Below are 12,731 nucleotides of genomic sequence, written 5' to 3'. Positions count from 1 at the left end.
ATCTAGTACCGGGTCAGACCCCTCTTTGCCTCCATAACATCCTGACTTCTTTGGGGCATGGAAACATTGCCTAATTGGTATCAAGGGACCTAACGTGTGCCAGGGAAACCTTCCCCACAACCTTAAACCACAGACACCAGCCTGTACCGTTGACACCAGGCAGGATAGGGCCTGTTTGTAGCCCTGATGTTCGCTTGCATGATTCTTGCCATTCTCCTTCGACCTCTCACCTATGAGCTGTTTTCACCCACAGGACTGCCACTGACTGGATGTTTTTAATTTGTCGCACCATTTTTGGTAAACCCTAGACACTGTCGTGCGTGAAAATTAGTTTCTGAGACACTAGAACCGGCGCACCTGGCACCGACGATAATACCACGCTCAAAGTTGCTTAGGTCACTTGTTTAGCCCATTCTAACGTTCAATTGAACAGTAACTGAATGTCACCAAATGCCTGCTTTATGTAACAAGCCACAGCCATATGACACACTGTCTGTTGGTGTGAACCATTTTCATGAACAGGGTGGTGTACCTAATAAACTCGTGATCATATTGTATCGTGAGGTCCCTGGCAATTCCCAGCCCTACTAAGGACTGTTCTGGAATCTGCCCAAAAACACTAAATAAAATTCGACTTCCCAAATCAATGCCTGTTCCATGCTCTCCTTCAACCGCTCTTAAACTATGATTGTCAGAAGAGCTTATCACAAAGAGTAAGTCCCAAATGGCACCATATTCCTGATATAGTGCACTACTTTTGACTAGAGCCTGCACAAAACTAGTGCACTATATCAGGAATATGGTGCCATTTGGGACATACAAATCCTTTTCTCAGAAAATGTAAAGTTCAATATTCATTGTCAAGCTTAACATAAAAGTAAATATTGTTGCCCTGAAGCGACTCCCATGGCATTGTTTCAGTGAACAGCAGTCATCTATCAACATGTATTTAAGGCAACGAATACTCTGAAATTGTGCGAGATGTGGTTTGAGTCAAGGCCTGAGTCAAGGCATGCCTTACATGGACCATTCAAGCACACAAGATCACGATGGTCGTACGAGGCTATAAATTCTCTACAATAATGGAGAGAATGGAGCGCGAAAAAAAAAAGAATTAGTTAGGATTATTATGAGATGATTATAACTGATTAGGCATTATAAAGGGGTCATACATGCTCATGACATGTCTTACACTGTGTCATAACTGCCTAATAATGCATTATACCTGTTGGCTTTAAGTACCTACATTTATTTTAGGAAAAGCTGTTTGCCTACCTATAGTGGCCACAGTATCGTCCTTGCCCTGAGTGAAGACCACCACTCGTTGTCTCTTCTTGTTGACCTTCGGCAGGCTCTGGGCCCTCCTGGCAATCTCTGCAATGTCATCCGTCTGTGGAGAAATTATATGATTGGGTTGAAATAGCAAGAACCTGCTACATTAACCAAATGAACACACCACATGGCCTTACTGTGGTGTCCATTATGACGCTGCAGGGAATAGCGTCCGTGTTACGGGCTCCTGACCAATTGTGCCATTTTCAAATCAAACTGTATTTGTCACATGGGTCGAGTACAACAGGTGTACCGTGAAATACTTACCTTACCGTGAAATACTTACTTACAAGCCCTTAACCAACAATGCAGTTAAGAAATATTTACTAAATAAACTAAAGTAAAAAAAATAAAAGAGCAAAAATAAAATAACAGTAACGAGGCAATATAAAGGGGGTACCGGTACTGAGTCAATGTGCGGGAGTACAGGTTAGTTAAGGTAATTGAGGTAATATGTACAGTACCAGTCAAAAGTTTGGACACACCTACTCATTCAAGGGTTTTTCTTTATTTTCACTATTGTAAAAACACATATGGAATCATGTAGTAACCAAAAAAGTGTTAAACAAATCAAAAATATTTTATATTTGAGATTATTCAAAAGAGCCACCCTTTGCCTTGATGACAGCTTTACACACTCTTGGCATTCTCTCAACCAGCTTCATGAGGTAGTCACCTGGAATGCATTTCAATTAACAGGTGTGCCTTGTTAAAAGTTAATTTGTGGAATTTCTTTCCTTCTTAATGCATTTGAGCCAATCAGTTGTGTTGTTACAAGGTAGGGGTGGTATACAGAAGATAGCCCTATTTGGTAAAAGACCAAGTCCATATTATGGCAAGAACAGTTGCCATAAGAAAAGAGAAACGACAGTACAACATTAGGGCTCCCGAGTGGCGCAGCGGTCTAAGGCACTGCATCTCAGTGCGAGAGGCGTCCCCACAGATCCTGGTTAGATTCCAGGCTGTATCACAACTGGCCGTGATTGGGCATCCCATAGGGCGGTGCACAATTGGCCCAGCGTCGTCCAGGTTAGGGTTTGGCTGGGGTATGCGGTCATTGTAAATAAGAATGTGTTCTAAACTGACTTTCTCAGTTAAATAAATAAAAATACATTTTAGACATGAAGGTCAGTTGCAAAAACCATCAAGCGCTATGATGAAACTGACCTCTGCTTGAGAGAATGCCAAGAGTGTACAAAGCTGTCATCAAGGCAAAGGGGGGCTACTTTGAAGAATCTCAAATGTAAAATATATTTTTATTTGTTTAACCTTTTCATATGTGAGTTCCAAATGGTTGCCCTAGCGTGAGTTGTTTTATGCTCGCTGCCTGCTAATTATATTTAGGATATGTTTCAACACGTGAATTTAAAATAATTTTCTAACAAGTTGTATTTTCTAACAACAGTTTAAATTGAGGTGTGTTCTTTCTCCTCATTAATTCACATAGAAGTAGCCTATTTCAGCGTTGCAGACAATTTATGTTTGAGGCTTTCCTGAGCCGGACAAACTTCTCTCTTCGGGAATAGCCCGAGCACTTCACCAATGTTTGCGCAGACCAAGTATTTGTGCAGTCTTGCATGAAATGAAACATTTTCTTGCTGGCACTCTCATTGCCTTCCTTGTTGTTTTCCTTACAAATAATAACTTTAGACATGTGTGCATTCCTATCAAAGTAAGTTCCTTATTTTCTTTATATGGTGTTGTCGTTTCTACTGTAGGCGCATATATATGTATATAACATAATGTATTTACAGTTTTATTCACGTTTTCAAGTACTGGTTACAAATAATGCGTTCCGATTATTGCATATATTGTAATGGACACCTATGATGTGTGTAAAATAATTTGTTGAATGTTGTACTGATTATAATAAGCTAATGCTAAGCTATTTGCCAGCTATGTGAGGCACCATGTTTGTTGACATTGTACAATGCATTCTGGGTGACATTATACAATGCATTCTGTCAGACCAAAGATGTTATAATGAGGTGAATGAATGGTTCACTCATCTTTCAGGTAAATTTCCGGGAGTGAATGAAGGGAAGTGAATGATCATAGACGACACACGCCCTTCAACATGCATAGTATAAACAGACCAAACTCATCTCGTCTCCTGTTATTATCTTTGGTTGTTGTGAGAAAAAAAACATGGCGGCGGGCACAAACTATCCATCGATTACTTTCGATTTCTAGAAAGTGTTTTACTCAATTATTTTGATAAACTGTGACCTCACCTGTGATGTGATTAGTTATAAATAGTAATTGCTATGAGCTAATTCATATTGTAGTTTCTGTCGCTCGAGAGTTATAAAAATATGAGACCGCTTGTGTTACGTCAATCTTTCCTCCGTTAGCGTTAGGACAAATGTAGCCTACATTTTCCGATTCGGATGTTTGTGTCATGCTTTAGCTACTTATGTGAATGTCTGAACATTGCATCCAAAAATAAACTGGTTGTAAGGGATTTCCTCCTCTTCTTCCGAAGACGAGAGGCGAGAAGGATCGGAGGACCAAAATGCAGCGTGGTTAAAGTTCATGGTTCTTTAATCAGAGAAACTATACATGAACAGAATACAAAACAAGAAACGTGAAAACCCCAAAACAGTCCCGTGTGGCACAAACACTGACACAGGAGACAACCACCCACAAAATACCCAAAGATTATGGCTGCCTAAATGTGGTTCCCAATCAGAGACTACGATAAACACCTGCCTCTGATTGAGAACCACTCTAGGCAACCATAGACTTACCTAGACAACTACACTGAACACAACCCCATAAATCTAATAAACCCCTAGACAAGACGAAACACAATAAATCACCCATGTCACACCCTGGCCTAACCAAAATAATAAAGAAAACACAGATAACTTAGGCCAGGGCATGACACTGGTCACATTCTGGACATAACTTTGTAAGGACTGTGTTTGTTCAAAATGTTTGTGAAAAAACAGTATGGCCAGCTCAAATACTGATTGTTGCGTCAATAGAAACTGGACGTTCTAATCACACCGGTTTGAGCATACGTTGCAGGGACCACTGTAGAATGATCACACCCGTTTGTTGGTGTGAAAAGGTTAACACTTTTTTGGTTATTACACGACTTAGCTTTCTATTACATTATTACATGACTCCATATGTGTTATTTCAGAGTTGTAATGTCTTCACTATTATTCTACAAGGCTGAAAATAGTAAAATAGTAAAAAAGCCTGGAATGAGTAGGTGTGTCCAAATTCTTGACTGGAACTGTACATCTACCTAAATGACCTCGTACCCCTGCACATTGACTCGGTACTGGTACCCTGTGTATACAGCTAAATTAATGTTACTCAGTGAGTATTCATTCATTCCATTCCTTTTTCTCTGTATTGTTGGGAAGGGCATGTAAGCGAGCATTTCACTGTCTACTCAAATCAAATTGTATTGGCCACATACACATGGTTAGCAGATGTTATTGCGAGTGTAGTGAAATGCTTGTGCTTCTAGATCAGACAGTGCAGCAGTATCAAACAGGTAATATTTAAAATTCCACAACAAATCCTAATATCTAACAAATTCCACAACAAAACCTTAATACACACAATCTAGTAAAGTAATGGGATAAGAATATATAGGTATAAAAATATGGATGAGCAGTGACAGAATGGCTAAGATGCAATAGATAGTAAAGAAGAGATAGAGAAGGATACAGTATACATTATATACATCTGAGATGAGTAATGCAAGATATGTAAACATTCTTAAAGTGGCATTATTAAAGTGACTAGTGTTCAATTTATTAAAGTGGCCAATGATATCAAGTCTGTAGGTAGGCAGCCACCTCTCGGTGCTAGTGGTGGCTGTTTAACAATCTGATGGCTTTTAGAAATAAGATGTTTTTCAATCTCTCTGTCCCAGCTTTGATGCACCTGTACTGACCTCGCCTTCCGGATGGAAGCAGGGTGAACAGGTAGTGACTCGAGTTGTTATTGTCCTTGATTATCTTTTTTCCTTCCTGTGACATCGGATGTTGTAGGTGTCCTGGAGGGCAGGTAGTTTGCCCCTGGTGATGCATTGTGCAGACCGCACCACCCTCTGGGTAGCCATGGGGTTGTGGGCAGTGTAATTGCTGTACCACGCGGCGATACAGCCCGACAGGATGCTCTCAATTGTGCACCTGTACAGTTTGTGAGGGTTTTCGGTGACAAGCCACATTTTTTCAGCCTCCTGAGGTTGAAGAGGCACTGTTGCGTCTTCTTCACCACTCTGTGTGCGTGGACCATTTCAGTTTGTCGGTGATATGAACACCGAGGAACTTAAAACTTTCCACCTTCTCCACTGCTGTCCCGTCAATGTGGATAGGGGGGTAGTCCCTTTGCTGTTTCCTGAAGTCCGCGATCATCTCTTTTCTTTTCCTGACATTGAGTGAGCGGTTATTTTCCTGACACCACACTCCGAGGGCCCTCACCTCCTACCTATAGGCTGTATCGTCATTGTTGGTAATCAAGCTGTTGTGTCGTCTGCAAACTTGAAGATTGAGTTGGAGGTGGGTGAACAGGGAGTACAGGAGGGGGCTGAGAACGAGAATGTGGGGCCCCAGTGTGTAGGATCAGCGGAGTGGAGATGTTTCCTTCCTTCACCACTTGGGGGCGGCCCGTCAGGAAGTCCAGGACCCTGTTGCACAGGGCAGGGTCGAGACCCAGGGTCTCAAGCTTAATGATGAGCTTGGAGGGTACTATGGTGTTGAATGCTGAGCTGTAGTCGATGAACAGCATTCTTACAGTGCAGTGTGATGTTGATTGCACCGTCTGTGGAACTACTGTGGAACTATATGTCCGTAAACACACCAGCCAGCTGGTCTGCCCTTGCTCTGAGGACGCGGCTAGGGATGCCGTCTGGGCCAGCAGCCTTGCAAGGGTTAACACGTTAAAATATTTTGTGGAGAGCCCACAGTCTTTGGTAGCGGGACGCGTAGGTGGCACTGTATTGTCCTCAAAGTGTGCAAAGAAGTTGTTTAATTTCTCTGGAAGCAAGACGCCGATGTCCACGAAGGGGCTGGTTTTGTTTTTGTAATCCACGATTGTCTGTAGACCCTGCCACATACATTTGAAGTCGGAAGTTTACTTACACCTTAGCCAAATACATTTAAACTCAGTTTTTCACAATTCCTGACATTTAACCCTTGTATGAATTCCCTGTTTTAGGTCAGTTAGGATCACCACTTTATTTTAAGAATGTGAAATTTCAGAATAATAGTAGAGAGAATAATTTATTTCAGCTTTTATTTCTTTCATCACCATCACAATCCCGGTGGGTCAGAAGCTTACATACATTCTCTGGGATTCTCTGCCTCTAACCCTATTACAGGGGCTGAGTCACTGGCTTACTGGTGCTCTTTCATGCCGTCCTTAGGAGGGGTGCGTCACTTCAGTGGGTTGAGTCACTGATGTGATCTTCCTGTCTGGGTTGGCGCCCCCCCCTTGGGTTGTGCCGTGGCGGAGAGATCTTTGTGGGCTATACTCGTTGGCCTTGTCTCAGGATGGTAAGTTGGTGGTTGAAGCTATCCCTCTAGTGGTGTGGGGGCTATGCTTTGGCAAAGTGGGTGGGGTTATATCCTTCCTGTTTGGCCCTGTCCGGGGGTATCATCGGATGGGGCCACAGTGTCTCCTGACCCCTCCTGTCTCAGCCTCCAGTATTTATGCTGCAGTAGTTTATGTGTTGAGGGCTAGGGTCAGTTTGTTATATCTGGAGAACTTCTCCTGTCTTATCCGATGTCCTGTGTGAATTTAAGTATGCTCTCTCTAATTCTCTCTTTCTTTCTCTCTCTCGGAGGACCTGAGTCCTTGGACCATGCCTTAGGACTACCTGGCATGATGACTCCTTGCTGTCCCCAGTCCACCTGGCCGTGCTGCTGCTCCAGTTTCAACTGTTCTGCCTGCGGCTATGGAATCTTGACCTGTTCACCGGACGTGCTACCTGTCCCATACCTATTATTTGACCATGCTGGTCATTTATGAACATTTGAACATCTTGGCCATGTTCTGTTATAATCTCCACCCGGCACAGCCAGAAGAGGACTGGCCACCCCTCATAACCTGGTTCCTCTCTAAGTTTCTTCCTAGGTTCTGGCCTTTCTAGGGAGTTTTTCCATTTTGTACTTGTTTCCTCCAGCATCTTCACAAGGTCCTTTGCTGTTGTTCTGGGATTGATTTGCACTTTTCGCACCAAAATACGTTCATCTTTAAGAGACAGAATGCGTCTCCTTCCTGAGCGGTATGAGGTCTGCGTGGTCCCTTGGTGTTTATACTTGCGCACTATTGTTTGTACAGATGAACGTGGTACATTCAGGCGTTTGTAAATTGTAAATTTTCTCATGATGTCAAGCAAAGAGGCATTGAGTTTGAAGGTAGGCCTTGAAATACATCCACAGGTATACATCCATTTGACTCAAATGATGTCAATTAGCCTATCAGAAGCTTCTGAAGACATTACATATTTTCTGGAATTTTCCAAGCTGTTTAAAGGCACAGTCAACTTTGTGTATGTAAACTTCTGAACCACTGGAATTGTGATACATTGAATTATAAGTGAAATAATCTGTCTGTAAACAATTGTTGGAAAATTTACTTGTCATGCACAAAGTAGCTGTCCTAACCGACTTGCCAAAACGATAGTTTGTTAACAAGAAATTTGTGGAGTGGTTGAAAAAAAAACGTTTTAATGACTCCAACCTAAGTGTATGTAAACTTCCGACTTCAACTGTACGTCTCGTGTTTGAGCCATTGAATTGCGACTCCACTTTGTCTCTATTCTGACACTTTGCTTGTTTTATTGCCTTATGCAGGGAATAACTACACTTTGTATTTGGTCATATTTCCAGTCGCCTTGCCAAGATTAAATGCAGTGGTACTTGCTTTCAGCTTTGAGTGAATGCTGCCATCAATCCACGGTTTCTGGTTAGGGAAGGTTTTAATAGTAACAGTGGGTACAACATCTCCTATAGACTTCCTTATAAACTGTCTCACCGAGTCAGCATATACATCAATGTTATTATCTGAGGCTACCAGGAACATATCCCTGTCTATGTGATCGATGCAATCTTGAAGCGTGGAATCCATTTGGTCAGACCAGCATTGGATAGACCTAAGCACGGGCACTTCTTGTTTTAATGTCTGCCTATAGGAGGGGAGCAACAAGATGGAGTCATGGTCAGATTTGCCAAAAGGAGGGCGGGGGAGGGCCTTGTATGCATTGCGGAAGTTAGAGTATAAATGGTCGAGCGTGTTACTCGCTCATGTACAGCAATCGATATTCTGATAGAATTTAGGTAGTGTTGTACTCAAATTAGCTTTGTTAAAATCGCCAGCTACAATAAATGCCTCAGGATATATGGTTTCCAGTTTGAAAGTCCAGTGAAGTTCCTTGATGGCATCCGCTTGAGGGGGATATGCACGGCTGTGACGATAACCGAGGAGAGTTCTCTTGGGAGATAATACGGTCTGTATTTGATTGTGAGGAATTCTAGGTCAGCTGAACAAAAGGACTTGAGTTCCTGTATGTTGATACAATTACACCACGAGTCGTTAATCATGAAACATACCCCCCGCCCTTCTTCTTACCGGAGAGATGTTTATTCCAGTCAGCGTGATGCACTGAAAATCCCTTTGGCTGTATAGACTCCGAAAGCATGTCCCCAGCTACCCATGTTTCCGTAAAACATTGTATGTTACAATCCCGGATATCTCTTTGGAAAGCAACTCTTGCCCAGATTTCGTCGACTTTGTTAACTAGGGACTGGATATTAGCGAGTAATATACTCGGGAGCGGTGGGTGCGCATTCGAAGTCTCACTAGAAGACCGCTCCAGCACCCTCTCATCTTGCGGTGTTGTTTTGGCCTCTGGAATCAGTTTAAATGCCCTGGGAGGCACAGACAGATGATCCGCTTTGGGAAGTCGTATTCCTGGTTGTACTGCTGGTTGTGCTGGTAAGTTGACGTCTCTCTGATGTCCAATAGTTCTTCCCGGTTGTATGTAATAACACAATGTTTTCTGGGCTAACAATGTAATAAATAATACATAAAAGACAAAATACTGCACAGTTTCCTAAGGAATAGAAGCGAAGCTGCCATCTCTATCGGCACCATCTTGTAGTGATTATGTTTTGTTTCCTGTTGTTTACAAGGCATGTGACAAATTTGATTTGATTATTGCCTGCTAAGGGGCCATTTCAGTCAATGAGGGTTCACAAAAGTGATTGAGAGAAGTCAGTGTTTCCTATCTCGGCTGGACTGAGGGGATCAAGTGATAATTAAAAGAGATAAAAAGATCAATATTACTGGGTTAAAAACGCTAATTGTTTTGTCATGTAGAAATGTGAAAAAACTAAGTATATAGGGCTGAACTGCATCCATTATCAGATTTAGTAATTAACAATTCTATATGGCACGATGAAACTAGGATATAGGATAACCTAAAGTGTGGCTGAAAATTTGTTGTTGTTAGACAAAGCTACGTGAATGAATAAAGGGGACACGGCTAGGTGGTGTTATACATGTAGTCATATATTATTATCCTCCTGAAGCAGGCCCTGTCTGCATCCAAATTACACTCTATTCCCTACATAGTACACTACTTTTGACCAGAGCCCTATGGGGAATAGGATGCCATTTAGGATGCAGCACATTATTTCTCGATAGCATGTGCACAGACTGGATATCTCGGAGCCTGGAGACTAACACAACTCTCCAGTGAGCCTCCCTTTGATCATCACAGTGATAAAACCCACCCCTGTCATGGCTGCTTTACTATTAACTTATCATGATGTACTATGGCAGGTGGAATGTCTCTATCAGTAGCTCACAGTAGGGTGGACCATGAACGACGCTGCTGTTTTATCATTGGGTTCCAGTGGCTTAGTGGGTTGGGTTTGTAGAGAATGGTGGATTGTGGGTTCGATTCTCACATGGCTACATCTACTCTCAATGTTGACAGTTCTGTCGCCTTGGATTCAAAACGTCTACTAAATGACCATATTACATTACATTATAATTGTTAAGTATTTTATTATCATATTATTAGTAGAATTTATACAACAATAAGTCTCTTCTCAGGCAATTCTAGCAGTATAGTGTTTTCCTACAATGAGGAACGTTTAGAGCAACCAAATAAAGCTAAGCAGGAAGTAATCAGAGTGATAAGGCTCTTATCCAATACCACCAGCCAGCTATACTGCTTCCCTTCCTCACTCCAGCCGATGAGCTTTAGCACCTCTAAATGCTTCCCAAAGCTCTGTTAATCAGTCTAAAGAGGTTCGCCGAGACATTGGGCAGAGGAAAAATGGGAGTAACACTCCAAGTAAGTGCTAATGGAGAGGTTAATACAGAGGCTGTTAACAGGCAACAGCAAAGAAGCAAATTGTCACTGTGACTAACTCAACTGAACCACAAGCCAGCCACTCCAATGACTCCAGACACCAAATGCAAAAATCTCCACAGGAGTAACACACGGCCCGGGTATGTAACCCTTTAAGGTTTATGAGAGGTTTATAAAAAACGTTGAAGTCTGCTTAGGAAAACAGGGGTTTAGGGGTCTATTATAGGGGTAGGGGGTGGTAGGGTAACTATTAAGGTAGTTGATAAAGGCAAAACACACACACAATGAACACAATATGTTACTACACCTGTTTGTGTAGCCGACATACCTGGCAACAACTTCCTATGGCAACAACACAATATGGAAAACAGATCATATTCAATTCAACATGAGTGCATTTAGAAAATGTTAAGGAGACATTTTGCATCGTCAATTTGGATTACTGTACTGCTGACAAATGCAAACGTGTGAATGATTAATTGTGCAATAATTGATCGGATCCAAATCAACAGTATCTGCACTTTAGTGGGTTATGATGATCTGAGGCACATTTCTCTGAAGTAGTTTTTTAAAACCACATAATATGACAGCTTTATCAGGATGTTACATTCCTGCGTCTGTATCAAAGCTGCTGAAAAATGTATCTTCCTCAATAGAGACAGGTTGTTTGTGAAGCAGGGGTTGCATCCTAAATGGCACCCTACTCCCTATGGAGTGCACTACTTTTGACCAGTAGTGCACTTTATAGCGAATAGGGTGCTATTTGGGATGCAACGAGTGCCTAGGAAAGATTTCATTATTGCTGGTCTACTGGTCTACCTCATCTCATCTCTGGCCATTTAAAGGAAACAGATGACAATCAGAATGACTGCTAAGTGTGTTTTCAGGTGTGCTGATGGCTTTTTGAAGAGAGAGAAACATAACCTAGTCATTTAATGAATAAATATTAAATAGTAATTGGCATGGCTACAATGTATATTTCTGACAAGCAGATTATTTAGTATGGTTATTATGAAAACAAAAAGCAGGATGCAGAAATATCAATGCACATCCTCTTTTGCCTTCCTTTGCCAATCTTGTGAATTAACATATTTTTGGAGCACCTAGCTGCACAAACCACATTTTTACAAACGTGACATGACAACAAGATAAGTCTAAGCAGAAAAAACGAATTTAACCGCGAAACCATCTAGAAATACTGTAAGTACCATACTAGTGTTGTTCTCTGAAAAATCATATTCATCAGATGCAATTTTGCAGTGTTCTGGCAAATCAAGTTGACACAGAAAATGTCAGAGAATTGGTTAGTACTGGGAGAGTTGACGCTTTGCCCTTTATATTTACTTTCTGTGATGTGAGCTTCCCTCCCTCCCTCCCTCCTCTGTGGAAGCTGTCAGGGCCATCAGGAATCCATTCCCATTCCAGTCACGTTGATCATACCGTAAGTGATTCTGGATGAAAATTATTCATACATAGAAGAACTATATTCAAGGGAGAGCTCTACCTTTAAAAGAGAAAAACCACTTAAAAACATCTAAAGTAGATTTCACATGTTTGTCTTTTTTAATTGATATTTAAAAAGCAAAGCAGGATATAGGATTTTTTGAAAAGGCAGCAAAGAGGCAGGCAAAGCTAAACATGTATTCGTCATTTAATGCGCAGCCCCACTTAAAACATATTTTATGTCATTTTAATTTACATAATCTAAAACCACAGGTGGCAGTAATTTGGTTATTAAAAGGATACTGTGTGCGCTGTACAATTTTGTGTTAGTGCTATATTATACTGTAGCAGGGAGAGGGGAGACATATCATCCCTGGGAGTAATGATACTAATGAGAGAAGCTTTTTAACCAGGCAACCTGTCAGCCCCCAAAGAGAAAGAGGCAGAAATACAGAGAGAGCATATTTTGCATTTAGAAAGACCCTGTATAAATTAAATCCCCCAATTAGATGTTTTCTGTTTTCTGTATTCTTGTGTTTGTTGTCATATACTGTTGTTCCTCAAGCATATTGTTCATTTATGTAATACTTCATATACATTGCTT

General features: G+C 41.5%; 1 protein-coding gene across 5 annotated transcripts in view; it reads right to left on the bottom strand.

The window, feature by feature from the left end:
• The window catches only part of adkb (adenosine kinase b), a 298,620-nt gene that overhangs the window by 28,683 nt on the left and 257,206 nt on the right, over positions 1-12,731 (bottom strand). For all 5 annotated transcript variants that reach the window (XM_024431956.2, XM_024431987.2, XM_024431976.2 and 2 more), the window contains one exon: positions 1,276-1,390. In XM_024431956.2, the coding sequence (XP_024287724.1) occupies positions 1,276-1,390 (115 nt within the window). The remainder of the gene's footprint in view (positions 1-1,275; positions 1,391-12,731) is intronic.

The sequence above is a fragment of the Oncorhynchus tshawytscha genome, linkage group LG01 (assembly GCF_018296145.1).
Source record: "Oncorhynchus tshawytscha isolate Ot180627B linkage group LG01, Otsh_v2.0, whole genome shotgun sequence".
NCBI lineage: Eukaryota > Metazoa > Chordata > Actinopteri > Salmoniformes > Salmonidae > Oncorhynchus > Oncorhynchus tshawytscha.
This window is presented reverse-complemented; position numbering and strand designations above follow the sequence as displayed.